Source organism: Notamacropus eugenii, chromosome 2 (genome assembly GCF_028372415.1).
Source record: "Notamacropus eugenii isolate mMacEug1 chromosome 2, mMacEug1.pri_v2, whole genome shotgun sequence".
In the NCBI taxonomy this organism is placed as follows: Eukaryota; Metazoa; Chordata; class Mammalia; order Diprotodontia; family Macropodidae; genus Notamacropus; species Notamacropus eugenii.
In genome coordinates this window covers 67,873,510-67,893,156 of record NC_092873.1, presented here as the reverse complement: position 1 = coordinate 67,893,156, position 19,647 = coordinate 67,873,510, and the positions used below count along the sequence as shown (strand labels likewise).

The 19,647-nt window shown below is 44.0% G+C and overlaps 1 protein-coding gene and 4 pseudogenes across 13 annotated transcripts in view; all 5 read right to left on the bottom strand.

Annotated features, from left to right (window-relative positions):
• LOC140525374 (UDP-glucuronosyltransferase 1A6-like) overlaps positions 1-19,647 on the bottom strand; it is a 148,061-nt gene that overhangs the window by 16,046 nt on the left and 112,368 nt on the right. Inside the window, exon 1 of one of the 13 annotated variants that reach the window (XM_072640730.1) lies at positions 5,297-6,175. The exons of the other annotated variants lie outside the window; for them this stretch is intronic. Within the exon in view, the coding sequence (XP_072496831.1) occupies positions 5,297-6,160 (864 nt within the window). The 5' untranslated portion in view covers positions 6,161-6,175. Of the gene's footprint in view, positions 1-5,296; positions 6,176-19,647 lie in introns of those variants that run through there. 13 annotated transcript variants of the gene reach the window in all.
• On the bottom strand, positions 8,157-12,134 carry LOC140525378 (UDP-glucuronosyltransferase 1-2 pseudogene; annotated as a pseudogene).
• LOC140525382 (UDP-glucuronosyltransferase 1-2 pseudogene) lies at positions 8,158-9,038 on the bottom strand (annotated as a pseudogene).
• Positions 14,146-15,026, bottom strand: LOC140525381 (UDP-glucuronosyltransferase 1-2 pseudogene; annotated as a pseudogene).
• LOC140525377 (UDP-glucuronosyltransferase 1-2 pseudogene) lies at positions 17,199-18,122 on the bottom strand (annotated as a pseudogene).

Below are 19,647 nucleotides of genomic sequence, written 5' to 3'. Positions count from 1 at the left end.
GGGAAGGGTAGCTGTTAGTAGCTCTTCATTCTTGGTCAAGTGTAAGAAACACAGAGCAACCAAGATATCAGATCCAAAGAGTAAAGAATCTACGGTGGAATCCTCTGATCATAGATTTGGTATTGAAAGGGATCTTTCACTGAAGTCATGTAGTCCAGCTCCTTTATATTACACGTGAGCTGAATCGATGAGCCCAATGTCACACAGGTAAGAAAGTCGTAGAGACAAGATTTGTACCCAGGTCCTCTGTCACCAGATCCAGTATACCTTCCACTGGGTCACACTACCTCTCTGTTTGATTGAATTAAACCTCCCAAGTTAGGGGCATAGTGGATAATGTTCTAATCTGAGAGACACCAGGACCTCAGTTTGAATCATACTTCAGACATTTCAAACTCAGTGACCTTGGGCAAGTCACTGAACATCTAAGTCCCTTGAGAAGATCAACAGGATGAAGGTTAGAATTGGAGGCATTTTCCACTGATGGTATCAGCACCTTAGCTGATGAAATGACGTATGTCTCCCCCACCAATGCCGCCCTGTAGTTTGTGCATGATGCTAATTCTGAAAGTATTTCTCTCAAACCCATTAGAATCAAGGATCCTGACTCGAAAGAATCCATCTCTTACAGGGCACATTGGTTACAATTTATAACTAATCCGAAGAACATATGACCCAGTAATTTAGTTATTTTCCTGTTCTGGTTTCAAACACTTTTGTACAGAGAGTTCTCCTTCTCCTGCCCCTTATCTTGAGGAAACTAAGGAGAACTTGTTGATCACAATCCCTGACATCTCTGCACAGTGGCACACCCAGTCCTTTGGGGGCTTCTGTTTCCTCCTGTGTAAAAGAAGAAGGAACAGACGGTCTTTCTGAGCCCTTCTGATCTTCGTATACAATGATGCTAAGTCAATACTCAGGAAGCCTTTTCCGATACCCCCAGTTATGATCTGTCCAGTCCCATTTTTGTGTGCATGGGTGGGACCATTCTCCAACCCCCCTTTTTGCATATTGCACATACTTAATCTATCTTCCTAACTGAACACAAGTTCCTTGAAGGCAGGAATTATTTCCCTTTTGTATCTACATCCCCAGCACCAGGAGTAAGGACCAAATAAATGCTTGGTAGTGGAGCTGGTTTGATTAAAATGAGTCTTTGAGGACAGGGTCCATTTTGGTTTTGTCTTTATATGCCCACACATAGCACTGTAGCTGGCACACAGTAAGTGTATGGGTATACAGCTTTTACATACTGGTTTATGTGTATTTGACTCATTCTCCCTATTAGACTTCAAGCCTTCTCAAAGCAGGGAGTTCTTGCTTTTCTTTGTATCCCCTGTGCTTAGTAAAATGCCTGGTATACAACAGGAGCTTAATAAATGGTTACTGATCGGTAGAATTGACTTTAGTTCTCCATGCTTCTGAATGGAAATGTTTCTGAGTTAGTGATTTTCCCTGGGGATTGGGAAGTGGGGAGGAGCTGCAACATTCTAACTAAATAAAATCCTACGACCCTCCTGATATTTGGTAAATATGGGGTAAGTGTCCATATGATCTAAAAAGTGCCAACACCCATCTCACTGTAGAGAAAACTTTGTACTTTGTTGCATAGAACAAGCTTATTTAGCAATCCCTCACAAAAATCCATACTATGTGGTTCAAAAGTTAGGAAGACTTATTCTCTCTGATGCCAAATGTCAAGAAGGTTCATGTGCTGGTAGCATAGGGCAAAGGTAGCATGAACACACATACACACACATTTCCAACATGATGACCCTCCAGCCTTTGAGGCCATCACTCAAAGGGCCTTCAGATGTAGATAGTAGAACCACGAAGGATTTTGTTAGGAAATGATGTTCGGAAAGTGTCCAACAAGCCAATGGCATGAGCCCTTGGAAATAATGACCACTTCCTGAATGAAGAGGATTCCCCATCCATGAGTCCTGTAGCCCACTGTAGCTCTCTAGGGGATGGCCTCTCCACCCACAGTCTGATAAGATAGTGCAGAGTACAGCCTTCATCACTAGTTCTGGGCAGGACTCTCTGGTAGAACCTTGCCTTTCCTGGCATCCCTCAGGTCTCAGTTCACCTTTCCCCTGCTTCAGGAGGCTTTCCTCTGTCCTCCCCCTCTCATAGGTATGGATTCTTCCTTTCTCCCATTGCCTTCTATCAGCTGCATTCATCCTGAACGTGCCTCATTATCTGCACACTGTCTCCTCCCATGAGAGTCTCTACTTCTAAAGGACAGGGGTGGTTTTTGCCTTCCCATGAGCACCAGAGTTCAGTGAAGTGCCTGGCATGTAGGAGGCAGTTCATAATGGCCTGTCCCTTATGCCTCAGTGCCTGAAACAGTTATCTAAGGCTAAGAGTGAAGGAGGAATTGCCAACTGGTTAAGTAGAGGGAGTTGCCACCCCAAAGAATATTCTAGTACTGATACAAAAACAAGAAGCCTTTCATCAGAGTCATGGAATGATAAGAAGTTCATTGGTTAATCATTTCCCTCTGGCCACTATCCTCCAAGTCTCACCCAGCCAGAGGCTGGGGGTGGTGCAGTTGGGCTGGAGGGCTGGACCTGGGTCAGGAGGACAAGGTTGGACAATTACTAGCTTTGGCAAATCTTTTCACTTATCTCAGCCTCAGTTTCCTCTTGTGCAAATGGAGATAATTATCACACTCTCCTCACATAATGTTGTGAGGATCCAATGAGATTATATATACAAAGTGCTTTGTGGTGCAAGCTATTTATTATTAACATAATTGTTCTCTCACCAGACCTGATGAAGAAGTATGCCAGCATGATGGAAATTTGTAAATGGTAGATGTGAAGGGAGCAGCAGGGAAGGACCTGCATTAGCAGGTTGGGTGGATGCCGTTATTTAAAAACAAAACCTGATCCTACCCTCTAAGCACACAAAAAGGATCCTCAGCTTTAAAATAGCAATGGCACTCTCTTCCCAAGTCTGAGGTCAGGCAAACCCAGATAGCAATTGACCAATTGAATGTCCATCTGACTTAAGGTTATAGGCCTTCAGAGCTTGGTGGGAGGTAAGGAAGTCATTGAGTCCTATGGCCTCGTTTTACAGAAGAGGAAATGGAGGCACTAGTGTAGGGGTGACTAAGTGGAAGAGGTATGACTCAATCCCAAGCTGTGTTCCTGCTTATACCAAATGGCCTCCCTCCCTGGCTCCAGACTCCTCCGAGCCTTTTGACCTGAGCCCAGAGGAGCTGAATTGGCTTGACTGATTTTGCTCCATAAAAATCAGATCTGTTTAAAAATGTACATCCTGGGACTGAGAAGGTCTTTTTCAACTGGGCTAAATGTTAGGTGTACAAAGAAGCCCAAAAGACTGTCCCTGCTCTCAATGACCCCGCTTTCTAATGGTAGAGATGATATAAAAAGAACTATGCACAAACAAAACAAGATACATTGGAAATAACTGGCAGATGGAAGACAGCAGAATTCAGGGGTATTGAAAAGGCTTCCTGCACAAGGTGGGATTTACTTCAGCTAAGACCTGAAGGAAATCTCAGAATCTAGGAGGCAAAAATCTGAGGAGGGAAGGCGCTCCTGGCATGGGATGAATCAGTGAAGAGGAAGTCAGGAGAGAGGGCTCTTTGTTGGAGGAAGGGCAGAGAGGCTGATGTCTCTGGATTGAAGAGACTTGGGAAGGTGTGTAAGGTGTAAGAAGACTGGAAAGGTGAGGGGAGGAAACAGGTGATAAAGGTCTTTGAAGACCATTGATCTTGAAATAGGGAGTCACTGGTCTTTACTGCATGAGGATGGTGGTGGTGGTGGTAGTGGTGATATAGTCCCACCTGCCCTTTAGGGAGATTAGCTTGACAGCTGAGAAGAGTATGGACTAGAGTGGGGATAGACTTGTGGCAAGGAGTCCAACCATTAGGCTATGAAAAGTCCAGGAGTGAAGTGAGGAGGGTCTGCCCCTGAGAAAAGAGAAGGGGAGAGATATCAGCAAGACAATATAGGGTGAGAAATATTAGAGACAAAATTAATAGGACTTGGCATTATCCATATTGACAAAAGGGTTGGGGTTGAAAGAAAGTTACCAGTCAAGGATAACATCTGAGCTGTGAGCCTGGGAGACTGGGAGGATAGTAGTGCCCTTGAGAATAACAGAGTAACAGGAAAGTCAAGAGGAAAGAATGGTTTGGAGAGACAGATAGGACATCCTGTCTGGGACATGCTGAGCTTAGGATATCTGTAAGACATCCAGTTTCCTATATCCAACAGGCAGTTAGAGAAGTGAGAATAGAGATCAGCAGAGAGGTTAAGACTGGGTAATCTGAGAATCAGCATAGAGATAATATTGGAAACCATGAGAAGTGATGAAATCATGAAATGAAATAGAATGGGAGAAGAGAACCTCTGGACAGAAACTCATGGGACACCTATGACAAGTCGGCATGACCTGGACAATGATCCAGCAAAAGAAACTGAGAAGGAGCAGTCAAGTGGGAAGGGGAACTGGAGAGCAAGGTCATGAAAGTCTAGAAAGAAGAGAGCAGGAAGGAGGAGAAAATGACTGATGATATCCAAGATGGCAGAGAGGTAAGTCAAGAAGGATGAGGACTGAGAAAAGGCCATTCGATTTGGCCATTATGAGATCATCTGTAACTTTGGAGAGGGAACTTTGTATTAAAAGATGCATTGAGAATCCAGTCTGCAGAGTTAAGAAAAGACTGAGAGTAAAGGAAGTGGAGACTCATGTTGTGGGTGACCTTCTCAAGGAGTTTAGCCACAGGAAGACCAGAGATACACAGGACAATAAGGATAGATACATAAAATGAGGATATTTTGGAGAAGGTGGAGAGATGGGCATATTTGTGGGCAATAGGGAATTAACTGATAGCCAGGATCTGGAAGATTCGTAAGAGGGTGAAGATGCTGGAGAAGGAAGGATGGAAGGGGATCACTTGTGCAGGCAGAGGGGTGTGACTTGGCAAAGTAAGTTCACTTGCCTAATGTCACACAGCTACACAGCACCTGTTCTAGGTGCAGGTCTCATGGTTTCATATTGCACAAAAGACTTCGTAGTAAAATCAGTGAAAACCAAAGAAATTACCACAAAAAGTGGTTTTCAGGCAAACTATTCCCATCTTAAGCATCATCTCTAATTTCTTTCCATAGAAATTAAAATGATTTTATGGGACCACCCTGGATCATCTTACCTTTTAGAGCTAAATAACTACACAGTCATGTATTCTCTTGAAAAAAAAATGCTGAAATTAGCCAACTGAGTGGCATCTGCAACGCTGGCTAATGCATGACATACCAACCTGAGAGAGCTGCTTGGCACTGGCACAGTTGATGCCCCCAATGAAGACCATGTTTGGCATGATGGGTTTAGGGTAATCCATCACAAAGTCTGTCCTCACAAGCCACACAGATCCATGGCTCAGAACATCCACTATACTCATTTCTCTCTGAAGGAGTTCTGAAGCTAGGCTTGCAAAAGGTGAATAAACCATGTGGCACACCGTGTTCTGCACCAATGGGTATAGAATATTCTTTACCCGCTGGAGGAATGTCATCCGGTCTGTGTTTTCTGTGCCCAATCTGGGGATATAGGAAGATGGATCAGGGCATTGAGTACTTTCAGCATCTAAACCACAGGGAACTCCTCTCAAGAAATAAACAGCTGGAATGGACAGATACTGTGCCACCAGGGCACCACAGGGCATTACGGGATCAGTTAAAACTGCATCATAGTGAGCATCTTCCAAGGATTTCATCAGATTCTCGTTGTAGAGTAAGTCCTTACAAAATCCAACGTACATGTCAGTGACTTTCTTCATGCTTATAATCATATCAAAAAATCTCTTCAGGAAAGGGTCTGGTTCAAAAACCTTATGGAAATTATTGCGCATCATGTCATCAAAAAACTTCTTGCTGGAAGTGACTGGAAAGGCTCTCAGAGTGTAGTACTGTCCTTCCCTGATGTGAAGGGACAGCTCTGGTGCTAGGACGACACTTTCATGGCCTCTCAGACCGAGCTCCTGGACCACTTCACGCATGCTGAGCCAGTGGCTGCCATCCATGGGGACCACCAGCAGCTTATCCCCTTTGACAAAGCCCAGACAGGCAGCCCAGCAAGCCAGTCCCACCAGAGCCCAGTACCAAGATTGGAGGCCTGTGGCCATCTCTGCAAAGTCCACGATCCCTCAGAAAGAACAGTCTATAGACTGATAATCTGGCAGCTTTGACAACCCTGTGCCTTATATTTGTTTCGTCATGGAAGCAATAAATTTCATGAGGCAAAACATAATTGGAAGAGACATTGAACGTATATGATCGGTTGATTTCCTTAGATTAAACATTAAAAGAAATGTCAATATCTCTCTCTCCCTCCCCATTGTAGTCTCCAGTTCTGGACTAAAAACATACTTAGAGCAAATCTGTCTTGACAATACTGGTACTTCAGGATTGTATCTTGCCAATTCTGATGTAGAAGGGGGTTTAGAAGTCATCTCATCCAGTTTCTTTATTTTATAGAAATAGAAAACTGAGACCAAGGGAAGGGAAAGGACTTTCCCCGGAATTTGGCTGCCTTTCCCAGGAACTTTCATTTCCAACTTTCTTCTCCTCCATTATCTGTTCATTTCCCATTAAGGAGTGGTCTGCACCAGATCGAATTTGCTCCTGCTGACTTTTAACTTACTCCCTTCTAATGTAGTTTCTGATATGACTTTTCTGCTGCACTGAACACTGGTGTCCTGTCCTTTTTTCATTGGATTTTTCTATTTTTTGCAGTGCTTTGCTTCTCCTCCTTCCTCTCTAGCTTCCTCTCTGGCTTCTTGTCTGCTTTCATTCAGGGAAGACTCCAAGGCCTCTTCAGACATCTGTTGATTCATTATCAGGTTCTAAGGGAGGCGATCCCCTTCTCCTTTCTCAGAACTCTGTATAACCTGCTTTCCAAAGTCTACAATGTCTGTCAGCTCCTACCTGCTTACCTAGCATAAAGGAAGATAATGTGGTTCTAGGATTCAAATACCTCCTGTCCTCCCTGTCTGCTCATAATAACATTTCTGATTTCTCGGTAAGAAACTGGTCCTGATGGGTAATTCGCTGGAGGAGAGGAAGACTTGAATCCTCATCTTCCTCAATCTATGGCCATCCCTCTTTCGTCTCTGTCACAATGCCTCTCTGACTTAAATCATTTCTGCAAAAGTGTTTTCTGATTTGAATCGACATTGCAAGTGAAGCACAAATCAGTCTATTTTCCCCAACTTCCCACTCCTCTTCACCCAAACCTTTAATCTTTGTTGATGGCACCCTCAGGCTTCCAGTCACCTGGATTCATAACCATGAATTGAGTCTTTTCTCTCCTTCAACCCCAGTCTCGAGTCATTTACCATGTTCTACTGAGTCTATCTTCATAACAATGGTCATATCTGTTGCCTTTTCTACCCTTACAGAGCCTCCAACCTCGTCAAGATGGTCGTCAGCTGGCACAGAGTATCTATACGCTTATGGATTTAGAAATTGAAAGACCTTAGAAGTCACTGACTATTCACATTTTTCAGATGATGAAATTGAGGCCCAAAGAATGGGAATATCTGTCCAGTAAGTGGCTTTCCCAGCGTCACAGAGTGAGAAAATGTTTGAATGCAAGTCTTGATGACTTCAAGTCCAGTGTTCAGTTCACCATACCAGGTTGCCTCTTATCACATGTAAAATGTAGGGAGGCACTAGCTGGTCTTTGAGATCCTTTCAATCCATGAGCCACCCAATCTCTGAACAAGGACCCAAAGACTCATTGAAAAAGCCTAAGTCTGTCTACTGTGGCTCCTTTAATTGACTAAAGATGAAAACAAACTGCAAAGTCAGACCGATTTCCTCACAGCCACACGATTGGTTTTTAGTAGAACCAGATCTGATTCCTAATGACCTGAAAAAACTAGTGGACTGGAGGCAATGAGAGCACAAGAAAATCATGGTAAAATGTGAACAGTCACTCAGATATATCTCTCTGTCTCAAGATAACTCCACATTTCTTCCTATTTCAGAAAACGTCACAAACCTTATAAGGCAATCTGGTTGTCAGCACATCCTGCGTCACCAGAAGTTTGGATACTAATTACAAATGTAGCCAAATTTTCTCTTAGAAGCAAGATGCTCTAATTACCCCACTGAGTGGCTAAACACATCCCATACCAACCTGAGAGAGCTTCATGACACTGGCACAGTTGATGTCCCCAATGAAGACCACGTTTGGCATGATGGGTTTAGGGTAATCCATCACAAAGTCTATCCTCACAAGCCACGCAGATCCATGGCTCAGAACATCCACTATACTAATTTCTCTCTGAAGGAGTTCTGAAGCTAGACTTGCAAAAGGTGAATAAATCATGTGGCACACGACCTTCTGCACCAACGGGTATAGAACATTCTTTACCCGCTGTAGGAATGTCATCTGGCCTGTGTTTTCTGTGGCCATTCTGAGGATATAGGAAGACGGGTCAGGACACTGAATGCTTTCATCATCTAACCCCCAGGGGAGTCCTCTCAAAAAATAAACATCTGGAATGGACAGATACTGTGTCACCAGGGCACCACAGGGAATAGTGGGATCAGTTACAGCTGCTCATAGTGGACCTCTTCCAGGGACTTCATCAGTTCCTTTTCATAGACTAAGTCTGTACAAAAAGTAAGGTAAATATCAGTAACATTCTTCAAGGTTGTAGTCATATCAAAAAGTGTTTTCACGAAAGTTTCTGGATCAAATGTCTTATTAGAACTACTGTGCATCATCTCGTGGAAAAGGTCCTTGATGAAAGTGACTGGAAAGGTCGTCAAAAGGTAGGACTGTCCTTTCTTGAAGTGCATGGACAGATCTGGTGCCAACACACTTTCATGGCCTCTGAGCCTGAGCTCCTGGACCACTGTACACATGCTGAGTCAATGACTGCCGTCCAGGGGGAATACCACTAGCTTCCCACCTTTGGCAAAGCCCAAACAGGCAGTACAGAAAGTCAGCACCACCAGAACCCAGGGCAAAGATCGGAGCCCTGTGGCCATCTCTACAATGTCCAGAGCCCATGAGAGTGATAAGGATCTGTAAACCCTGCTATGCTCCTTGCCCTGACAACTCTGTGTCTTATCTTTGCCTAATCAGGGAAGTAATAAACTTAATGAAGCAAAAGGTAATTGTGAGAAAGGCCGATTTTTCTTCTCTCCACTTACATGACTAACTTTCTCAGGTTAATCATTAAAAAAAATTTCAGTCTCTCTCTCTCTCCCTCTCCACTGATCTCTCCTCCTCCAGACCAAAAACATACTCAGAACAGAACTGTCTTGACTACACTTTTATGTCAGGATTATAGCCTCCAAAGTCGCAAGGTGGAAGAGGATTTAGAAGTCATCTCATCCAACCTCCCTATTGTACAGAGGAGACAATTGCGGCCAAGAGAACGGAAGGAACATGCCCAAGAACTTGTCTGCCCAGAGTGTTCTGGTCTCCCACTACATCCTGGGCCATCTGCAGTCATCCTGATGAATATCTGGCTACTGGACCAAGATGTCTTTGGAGGAGAAAGTGAGGCTGGTGACCTTGCATAGCCCTCCCTCACTCAAGTCAAAGTTAATTGAAAATCATGAAAGTCATCTTCCGGATGTCATGGTCCTCTTTGAAAACGAAGAACAAACATACAACAATAACGAGTAGTCTGCACCAGATTGAATTTCCTCCCAGTTGACTTCTTACTTCCTCCCTTGTGATGTGGTTTCTGTTCCCATCTGACCTGACTTTTCTGCTGCATTGGACACTGGTGTCTCCTCCTGCTTCCTTGGATTTCTCCCTCCATATACTATGCTACTTTTATTCTCAGCATTCCTCTCTAGCTTCCTCTTTGGTGTTCTATCTAAATTTGATTCTTGGGAGGCCCCAAGGCCCCTTGAACCATCTGCTGTTAAGTTACAAGGCCTTAAGGAGGGGATACCTCTCTCTTTCTTCAGAAGTCTTTGCAACCTGCTCTCCAAAGTCTACAGTGTGTGCCCGACCATACCTGCTTACCTATCATAAAAGAGAAGATGATGTGGACATAGGACCCAAGTGTCTCCTACCCTTCGTGCCTGCTCATACTGACATTTCTGCCTTCTTGGTCAGTAACAGGCCTTAATGTGTGATTCCTTGGGTCAGAAGAAGACTTGAACCTTCATCTCTCTGATTCCATGGCTACCCCTCTATTATCTGTCACCCTGCATCTCTGTCTTAAATCATTTCTCTACAGGTGTTTATTGAATTGAATTAGCATTACAATTGAAACACAAAACAGTCTATTTCCCTACCTTCTCACTCTTCTTCATGTAAACCCTTCCTTCTCTGTTGATGGCACACCCAACCTTCCAGTCACCTGAATTCCTAACCATATGTTGGGTCTTTCGTTTCCTTCAAGCCCTGTCTTCAGTCACTTTACACGTCTTCTTGAGTTTGTGCGCATATCAACTGTCATATGTCTTGCCTTTTCTCCACTCACTGAACCTCCAGCCTTGACAAGGTTCTCTTCACCTGGCATCTATCCACTGTGCTATCTTGCTGCCCTCAGTACTACAGGCTCATCACTTTAGAAACTAAGAGATCTTAGAAGTCACTGAGTCCAGGTTCATTTTTCAGATGATGAAACTGAGGCCCAGAGAGTGGCCTCTCTGTCCACTGAGGGGTTTTTTCAGCATCACAGAGTGAGAAAATGTTTGAATCCAAGTCTTCTGACTGACCTCAAGTCCAGCATTGTATCCACCAAGCCAGGTTGCCTTTCACCATATGTAAAATGTGGGGACAGACTAGAAGGTCTCTGAGGTCCCTTCAATCTTTGAGTTTGTGAGCCTATGACCAACAATTCAAGGACTCATAGAAGAAGCCCAAGCCTGTGTAAGGCTGTTGACTCATTTGACTGAAAAGAAGCCAGAGCCCTTTACCACAGCCACATAGTGGGTCAGTGGCAGAATCATGTCTCCTCATTACTAAGGACCTGAAAGACTGGAGACCTAGAGGCAATGAGAAGACAAATCCTGGCAGCAAATGTTTGCAAACAAAACCACTCAGACATATCCTTCTGCCTCAAGCCAACCCCACAGTTCTCCCTAATTCAGAAAATGTCACAAACCTTACAAGGCAATCTTCATGGCACATTCTGGGACAGCAAAAGTTTAGGGAGTAATTAAAAATGTACCCAATTTTCTCTCAGAAACACGATGCTCTAATTAACCCACTGGGTGGTACCTGCAATGTTGGCAAACATGTCCCATACCAACCTGAGAGAGCTGCTTGGCACTGGCACAGTTGATGCCCCCAATGAAGACCATGTTTGGCATGATGGGTTTAGGGTAATCCATCACAAAGTCTGACCTCATAAGCCACACAGATCCATGGCTCAGAATATCCCTCATGCTCATGTCTCTCTCAAGGAGTTCTGAAGCCAAGCTTTCAAAAGGTGAAAATACGATATGACAAAGCCTCTTCTGGAGCAAAAAGTATAGAGTGTTCATTACCCGCTGTAGAAATGTCATCCTGTCTGTGTTTTTTGTGCCCAATCTGGGGATATAGGAAGATGGATCAGGGCACTGAGTACCTTCAGCATCTAAACCACAGGGAATTACTCTCAAGAAATAAACAGAGGGAATGGACAGATACTGTGCCACCAGGGCACCACAGGGCACAACGGGATCAGTTAAAACTGCATCATAGTGGGCATCTTCCAAGGATTTCATCAGATTCTCGTTGTAGAGTAAGTCCTTACAAAAGCCAACGTACATGTCACTGACTTTCTTCATGCCTATAATCATATCAAAAAATCTCTTCAGGAAAGATTCTGGTTTAAAGACCTGATGGAAATGATTGTGCATCATATCATTAAAAACGTCCTTGCTGAAAGTGACTGGAAAGGTTCTGAGAGTGTAGTATTGTCCTTCCCTGATGTGAAGGGACAGTTCCGGTGCCAGGACGACACTTTCATGGCCTCTCAGACCGAGCTCCTGGACCACTTCACGCATGCTGAGCCAGTGGCTGCCATCCATGGGGACCACCAGCAGCTTATCCCCTCTGACAAAGACCAGGCACGCAGCCCAGCAAGCCAGTCCCACCAGAGCCCAGTACCAAGATTGGAGGCCTGTGGCCATCTCTGCAAAGTCCACGATCCCTCAGAAAGAACAAGGTCTATAGACTGATAATCTGGCAGCTTTGACAGCCCTGTGCCTTGTATTTGTTTCCTCATGGAAGCAATAAATTTCATGAGGCAAAACATAATTGGAAGAGACATTGAACGTATATGATCGGTTGATTTCCTTAGATTAAACATTAAAAGAAATGTCAATATCTCTTTCTCCCTCCCCATTGTAGTCTCCAGTTCTGGACCAAAAACATACTTAGAGCAAATCTGTCTTGACAATATTGGTCCTTCAGGACTGTATCTTGCCAATTCTGACGTAGAAGGGGGTTTAGAAGTCATCTCATCCAGTTTCTCTATTTTATAGAAATAGAAAACTGAGACCAGGGGAAGGGAAAGGACTTTCCCCGGAATTTGGCTGCCTTTCCCAGGAACTTTCATTTCCAACTTTCTTCTCCTCCATTATCTGTTCATTTCCCATTAAGGAGTGGTCTGCACCAGATCGAATTTGCTCCTGCTGACTTTTAACTTACTCCCTTCTAATGTAGTTTCTGATATGACTTTTCTGCTGCACTGAACACTGGTGTCCTGTCCTTTTTTCACTGGATTTTTCTATTTTTTGCAGTGCTTTGCTTCTCCTCCTTCCTCTCTAGCTTCCTCTCTGGCTTCTTGTCTGCTTTCATTCAGGGAAGACTCCAAGGCCTCTTCAGACATCTGTTGATTCATTATCAGGTTCTAAGGGAGGCGATCCCCTTCTCCTTTCTCAGAACTCTGTATAACCTGCTTTCCAAAGTCTACAATGTCTGTCAGCTCCTACCTGCTTACCTAGCATAAAGGAAGATAATGTGGTTCCAGGATTCAAATACCTCCTGTCCTTCCTGTCTGCTCATAATAACATTTCTGATTTCTCGGTAAGAAATTGGTCCTGATGGGTAATTCACTGGAGGAGAGGAAGACTTGAATCCTCGTCTTCCTCAATCTATGGCCATCCCTCTTTCGTCTCTGTCACAATGCCTCTCTGACTTAAATCATTTCTGCAAAAGTGTTTTCTGGTTTGAATCAACATTGCAAGTGAAGCACAAATCAGTCTATTTTCCCCAACTTCCCACTCCTCTTCACCCAAACCTTTAATCTTTGTTGATGGCACCCTCAGGCTTCCAGTCACCTGGATTCATAACCTTGAGTTGAGTCTTTTCTCTCCTTCAACCCCAGTCTCGAGTCATTTACCATGTTCTACTGAGTCTATCTTCATAACAATGGTCATATCTGTTGCCTTTTCTACCCTTATAGAGCCTCCAACCTTTTCAAGACGATCGTCAGCTGGGACTCTGTCCTTTCTGCTATCTATAGGCTTATGGATTTAGAAATTGAAAGACCTTAGAAGTCACTGACTATTCACATTTTTCAGATGATGAAATTGAGGCCCAAAGAATGGGAATATCTGTCCAGTAAGTGGCTTCCCCAGCATCACAGAGTGAGAAAATGTTTGAATGCAAGTCTTGATGACTTCAAGTCCAGTGTTCAGTTCACCATACCAGGTTGCCTCTTATCACATGTAAAATGTAGGGAGGCACTAGCTGGTCTTTGAGATCCTTTCAATCCATGAGCCACCCAATCTCTGAACAAGGACCCAAAGACCCATTGAAAAAGCCTAAGTCTGTCTACTATGGCTCTTTTAATTGAGTAAAGATGGAAACAAACTGCAAAGTCAGACCGATTTCCTCACAGCTACACGATTGGTATTTAGTAGAACCAGATCTGATTCCTAATGACCTGAAAAAACTAGTGGACTGGAGGCAATGAGAGCACAAGGAAATAATGGTAAAATGTTAACAGAGTCACTCAGATATATCTCTCTGTCTCAAGATAACTCCACATTTCTTCCTATTTCAGAAAATGTCATAAGCCATATAAAGCAATCTCGTTGTCAGCACATCCTGCGTCACCAAAAGTTTGGATACTAATTACAAATGTAGCCAGATTTTCTCTTGGAAGCAAGATGCTCTAATTACCCCACTGAGTGGCTAAACACATCCCATACCAACCTGAGAGAGCTTCATGGCACTGGTATAGTTGATGCCCCCAATGAAGATCATGTTTGGCATGATGGGTTTAGGGTAATCCATCACAAAGTCTGTCCTCACAAGCCACGCAGATCCATGGCTCAAAACATCCACTATACTCATTTCTCTCTGAAGGAGTTCTGAAGCTAGACTTGCAAAAGGTGAATAAATCACGTGGCACACGACCTTCTGCACCAACGGGTATAGAACATTCTTTACCCGCTGTAGGAATGTCATCTGGCCTGTGTTTTCTGTGGCCATTCTGAGGATATAGGAAGACGGGTCAGGACACTGAATGCTTTCATCATCTAACCCCCAGGGGAGTCCTCTCAAAAAATAAACATCTGGAATGGACAGATACTGTGCCACCAGGGCACCACAGGGAATAGTGGGATCAGTTACAACTGTTCATAGTGGGCCTCTTCCAGGGACGTTATCAATTCCTTTTCATAGACTAAGTCTGTACAAAAAGTAAGGTAAATATCAGTAACATTCTTCAAGGTTGTAGTCATATCAAAAAGTGTTTTCACTAAAGTTTCTGCATCAAATGTCTTATTAGAACTACTGCTCATCATCTTGTGAAAAAAGTCCTTGCTGAAAGTGACTGGAAAGGTTGTCAAAGGGTAGGACTGTCCTTTCTTGAAGTGCATGGACAGATCTGGTGCCAACACACTTTCATGGCCTCTGAGCCTGAGCTCCTGGACCACTGTACACATGCTGAGTCAATGACTGCCGTCCAGGAGGAATACCACTAGCTTCCCACCTTTGGCAAAGCCCAAACAGGCAGTACAGAAAGTCAGCACCACCAGAACCCAGGGCAAAGATCAGAGCCCTGTGGCCATCTCTACAATGTCCAGAGCCCATGAGAGTGATAAGGATCTGTAAACCCTGCTATGCTCCCTGCCCTGACAACTCTGTGTCTTATCTTTGCCTAATCAGGGAAGTAATAAACTTAATGAAGCAAAAGGTAATTGTGAGAAAGGCCGATTTTTCTTCTCTCCACTTACATGACTAACTTTCTCAGGTTAATCATTAAAAAAAATTTCAGTCTCTCTCTCTCTCCCTCTCCACTGATCTCTCCTCCTCCAGACCAAAAACATACTCAGAACAGAACTGTCTTGACTACACTTTTATGTCAGGATTATAGCCTCCAAAGTCGCAAGGTGGAAGAGGATTTAGAAGTCATCTCATCCAACCTCCCTATTGTACAGAGGAGACAATTGCGGCCAAGAGAACGGAAGGAACATGCCCAAGAACTTGTCTGCCCAGAGTGTTCTGGTCTCCCACTACATCCTGGGCCATCTGCAGTCATCCTGATGAATATCTGGCTACTGGACCAAGATGTCTTTGGAGGAGAAAGTGAGGCTGGTGACCTTGCATAGCCCTCCCTCACTCAAGTCAAAGTTAATTGAAAATCATGAAAGTCATCTTCCGGATGTCATGGTCCTCTTTGAAAACGAAGAACAAACATACAACAATAACGAGTAGTCTGCACCAGATTGAATTTCCTCCCAGTTGACTTCTTACTTCCTCCCTTGTGATGTGGTTTCTGTTCCCATCTGACCTGACTTTTCTGCTGCATTGGACACTGGTGTCTCCTCCTGCTTCCTTGGATTTCTCCCTCCATATACTATGCTACTTTTATTCTCAGCATTCCTCTCTAGCTTCCTCTTTGGTGTTCTATCTAAATTTGATTCTTGGGAGGCCCCAAGGCCCCTTGAACCATCTGCTGTTAAGTTACAAGGCCTTAAGGAGGGGATACCTCTCTCTTTCTTCAGAAGTCTTTGCAACCTGCTCTCCAAAGTCTACAGTGTGTGCCCGACCATACCTGCTTACCTATCATAAAAGAGAAGATGATGTGGACATAGGACCCAAGTGTCTCCTACCCTTCGTGCCTGCTCATACTGACATTTCTGCCTTCTTGGTCAGTAACAGGCCTTAATGTGTGATTCCTTGGGTCAGAAGAAGACTTGAACCTTCATCTCTCTGATTCCATGGCTACCCCTCTATTATCTGTCACCCTGCATCTCTGTCTTAAATCATTTCTCTACAGGTGTTTATTGAATTGAATTAGCATTACATTTGAAACACAAAACAGTCTATTTCCCTACCTTCTCACTCTTCTTCATGTAAACCCTTCCTTCTCTGTTGATGGCACACCCAACCTTCCAGTCACCTGAATTCCTAACCACATGTTGGGTCTTTCGTTTCCTTCAAGCCCTGTCTTCAGTCACTTTACACGTCTTCTTGAGTTTGTGCGCATATCAACTGTCATATGTCTTGCCTTTTCTCCACTCACTGAACCTCCAGCCTTGACAAGGTTCTCTTCACCTGGCATCTATCCACTGTGCTATCTTGCTGCCCTCAGTACTACAGGCTCATCACTTTAGAAACTAAGAGATCTTAGAAGTCACTGAGTCCAGGTTCATTTTTCAGATGATGAAACTGAGGCCCAGAGAGTGGCCTCTCTGTCCACTGAGGGGTTTTTTCAGCATCACAGAGTGAGAAAATGTTTGAATCCAAGTCTTCTGACTGACCTCAAGTCCAGCATTGTATCCACCAAGCCAGGTTGCCTTTCACCATATGTAAAATGTGGGGACAGACTAGAAGGTCTCTGAGGTCCCTTCAATCTTTGAGTTTGTGAGCCTATGACCAACAATTCAAGGACTCATAGAAGAAGCCCAAGCCTGTGTAAGGCTGTTGACTCATTTGACTGAAAAGAAGCCAGAGCCCTTTACCACAGCCACATAGTGGGTCAGTGGCAGAATCATGTCTCCTCATTACTAAGGACCTGAAAGACTGGAGACCTAGAGGCAATGAGAAGACAAATCCTGGCAGCAAATGTTTGCAAACAAAACCACTCAGACATATCCTTCTGCCTCAAGCCAACCCCACAGTTCTCCCTAATTCAGAAAATGTCACAAACCTTACAAGGCAATCTTCATGGCACATTCTGGGACAGCAAAAGTTTAGGGAGTAATTAAAAATGTACCCAATTTTCTCTCAGAAACACGATGCTCTAATTAACCCACTGGGTGGTACCTGCAATGTTGGCAAACATGTCCCATACCAACCTGAGAGAGCTGCTTGGCACTGGCACAGTTGATGCCCCCAATGAAGACCATGTTTGGCATGATGGGTTTAGGGTAATCCATCACAAAGTCTGACCTCATAAGCCACACAGATCCATGGCTCAGAATATCCCTCATGCTCATGTCTCTCTCAAGGAGTTCTGAAGCCAAGCTTTCAAAAGGTGAAAATACGATATGACAAAGCCTCTTCTGGAGCAAAAAGTATAGAGTGTTCATTACCCGCTGTAGAAATGTCATCCTGTCTGTGTTTTTTGTGCCCAATCTGGGGATATAGGAAGATGGATCAGGGCACTGAGTACCTTCAGCATCTAAACCACAGGGAATTACTCTCAAGAAATAAACAGAGGGAATGGACAGATACTGTGCCACCAGGGCACCACAGGGCACAACGGGATCAGTTAAAACTGCATCATAGTGGGCATCTTCCAAGGATTTCATCAGATTCTCGTTGTAGAGTAAGTCCTTACAAAAGCCAACGTACATGTCACTGACTTTCTTCATGCCTATAATCATATCAAAAAATCTCTTCAGGAAAGATTCTGGTTTAAAGACCTGATGGAAATGATTGTGCATCATATCATTAAAAACGTCCTTGCTGAAAGTGACTGGAAAGGTTCTGAGAGTGTAGTATTGTCCTTCCCTGATGTGAAGGGACAGTTCCGGTGCCAGGACGACACTTTCATGGCCTCTCAGACCGAGCTCCTGGACCACTTCACGCATGCTGAGCCAGTGGCTGCCATCCATGGGGACCACCAGCAGCTTATCCCCTCTGACAAAGACCAGGCACGCAGCCCAGCAAGCCAGTCCCACCAGAGCCCAGTACCAAGATTGGAGGCCTGTGGCCATCTCTGCAAAGTCCACGATCCCTCAGAAAGAACAAGGTCTATAGACTGATAATCTGGCAGCTTTGACAGCCCTGTGCCTTGTATTTGTTTCCTCATGGAAGCAATAAATTTCATGAGGCAAAACATAATTGGAAGAGACATTGAACGTATATGATCGGTTGATTTCCTTAGATTAAACATTAAAAGAAATGTCAATATCTCTTTCTCCCTCCCCATTGTAGTCTCCAGTTCTGGACCAAAAACATACTTAGAGCAAATCTGTCTTGACAATATTGGTCCTTCAGGACTGTATCTTGCCAATTCTGACGTAGAAGGGGGTTTAGAAGTCATCTCATCCAGTTTCTCTATTTTATAGAAATAGAAAACTGAGACCAGGGGAAGGGAAAGGACTTTCCCCGGAATTTGGCTGCCTTTCCCAGGAACTTTCATTTCCAACTTTCTTCTCCTCCATTATCTGTTCATTTCCCATTAAGGAGTGGTCTGCACCAGATCGAATTTGCTCCTGCTGACTTTTAACTTACTCCCTTCTAATGTAGTTTCTGATATGACTTTTCTGCTGCACTGAACACTGGTGTCCTGTCCTTTTTTCACTGGATTTTTCTATTTTTTGCAGTGCTTTGCTTCTCCTCCTTCCTCTCTAGCTTCCTCTCTGGCTTCTTGTCTGCTTTCATTCAGGGAAGACTCCAAGGCCTCTTCAGACATCTGTTGATTCATTATCAGGTTCTAAGGGAGGCGATCCCCTTCTCCTTTCTCAGAACTCTGTATAACCTGCTTTCCAAAGTCTACAATGTCTGTCAGCTCCTACCTGCTTACCTAGCATAAAGGAAGATAATGTGGTTCCAGGATTCAAATACCTCCTGTCCTTCCTGTCTGCTCATAATAACATTTCTGATTTCTCGGTAAGAAATTGGTCCTGATGGGTAATTCACTGGAGGAGAGGAAGACTTGAATCCTCGTCTTCCTCAATCTATGGCCATCCCTCTTTCGTCTCTGTCACAATGCCTCTCTGACTTAAATCATTTCTGCAAAAGTGTTTTCTGGTTTGAATCAACATTGCAAGTGAAGCACAAATCAGTCTATTTTCCCCAACTTCCCACTCCTCTTCACCCAAACCTTTAATCTTTGTTGATGGCACCCTCAGGCTTCCAGTCACCTGGATTCATAACCTTGAGTTGAGTCTTTTCTCTCCTTCAACCCCAGTCTCGAGTCATTTACCATGTTCTACTGAGTCTATCTTCATAACAATGGTCATATCTGTTGCCTTTTCTACCCTTATAGAGCCTCCAACCTTTTCAAGACGATCGTCAGCTGGGACTCTGTCCTTTCTGCTATCTATAGGCTTATGGATTTAGAAATTGAAAGACCTTAGAAGTCACTGACTATTCACATTTTTCAGATGATGAAATTGAGGCCCAAAGAATGGGAATATCTGTCCAGTAAGTGGCTTCCCCAGCATCACAGAGTGAGAAAATGTTTGAATGCAAGTCTTGATGACTTCAAGTCCAGTGTTCAGTTCACCATACCAG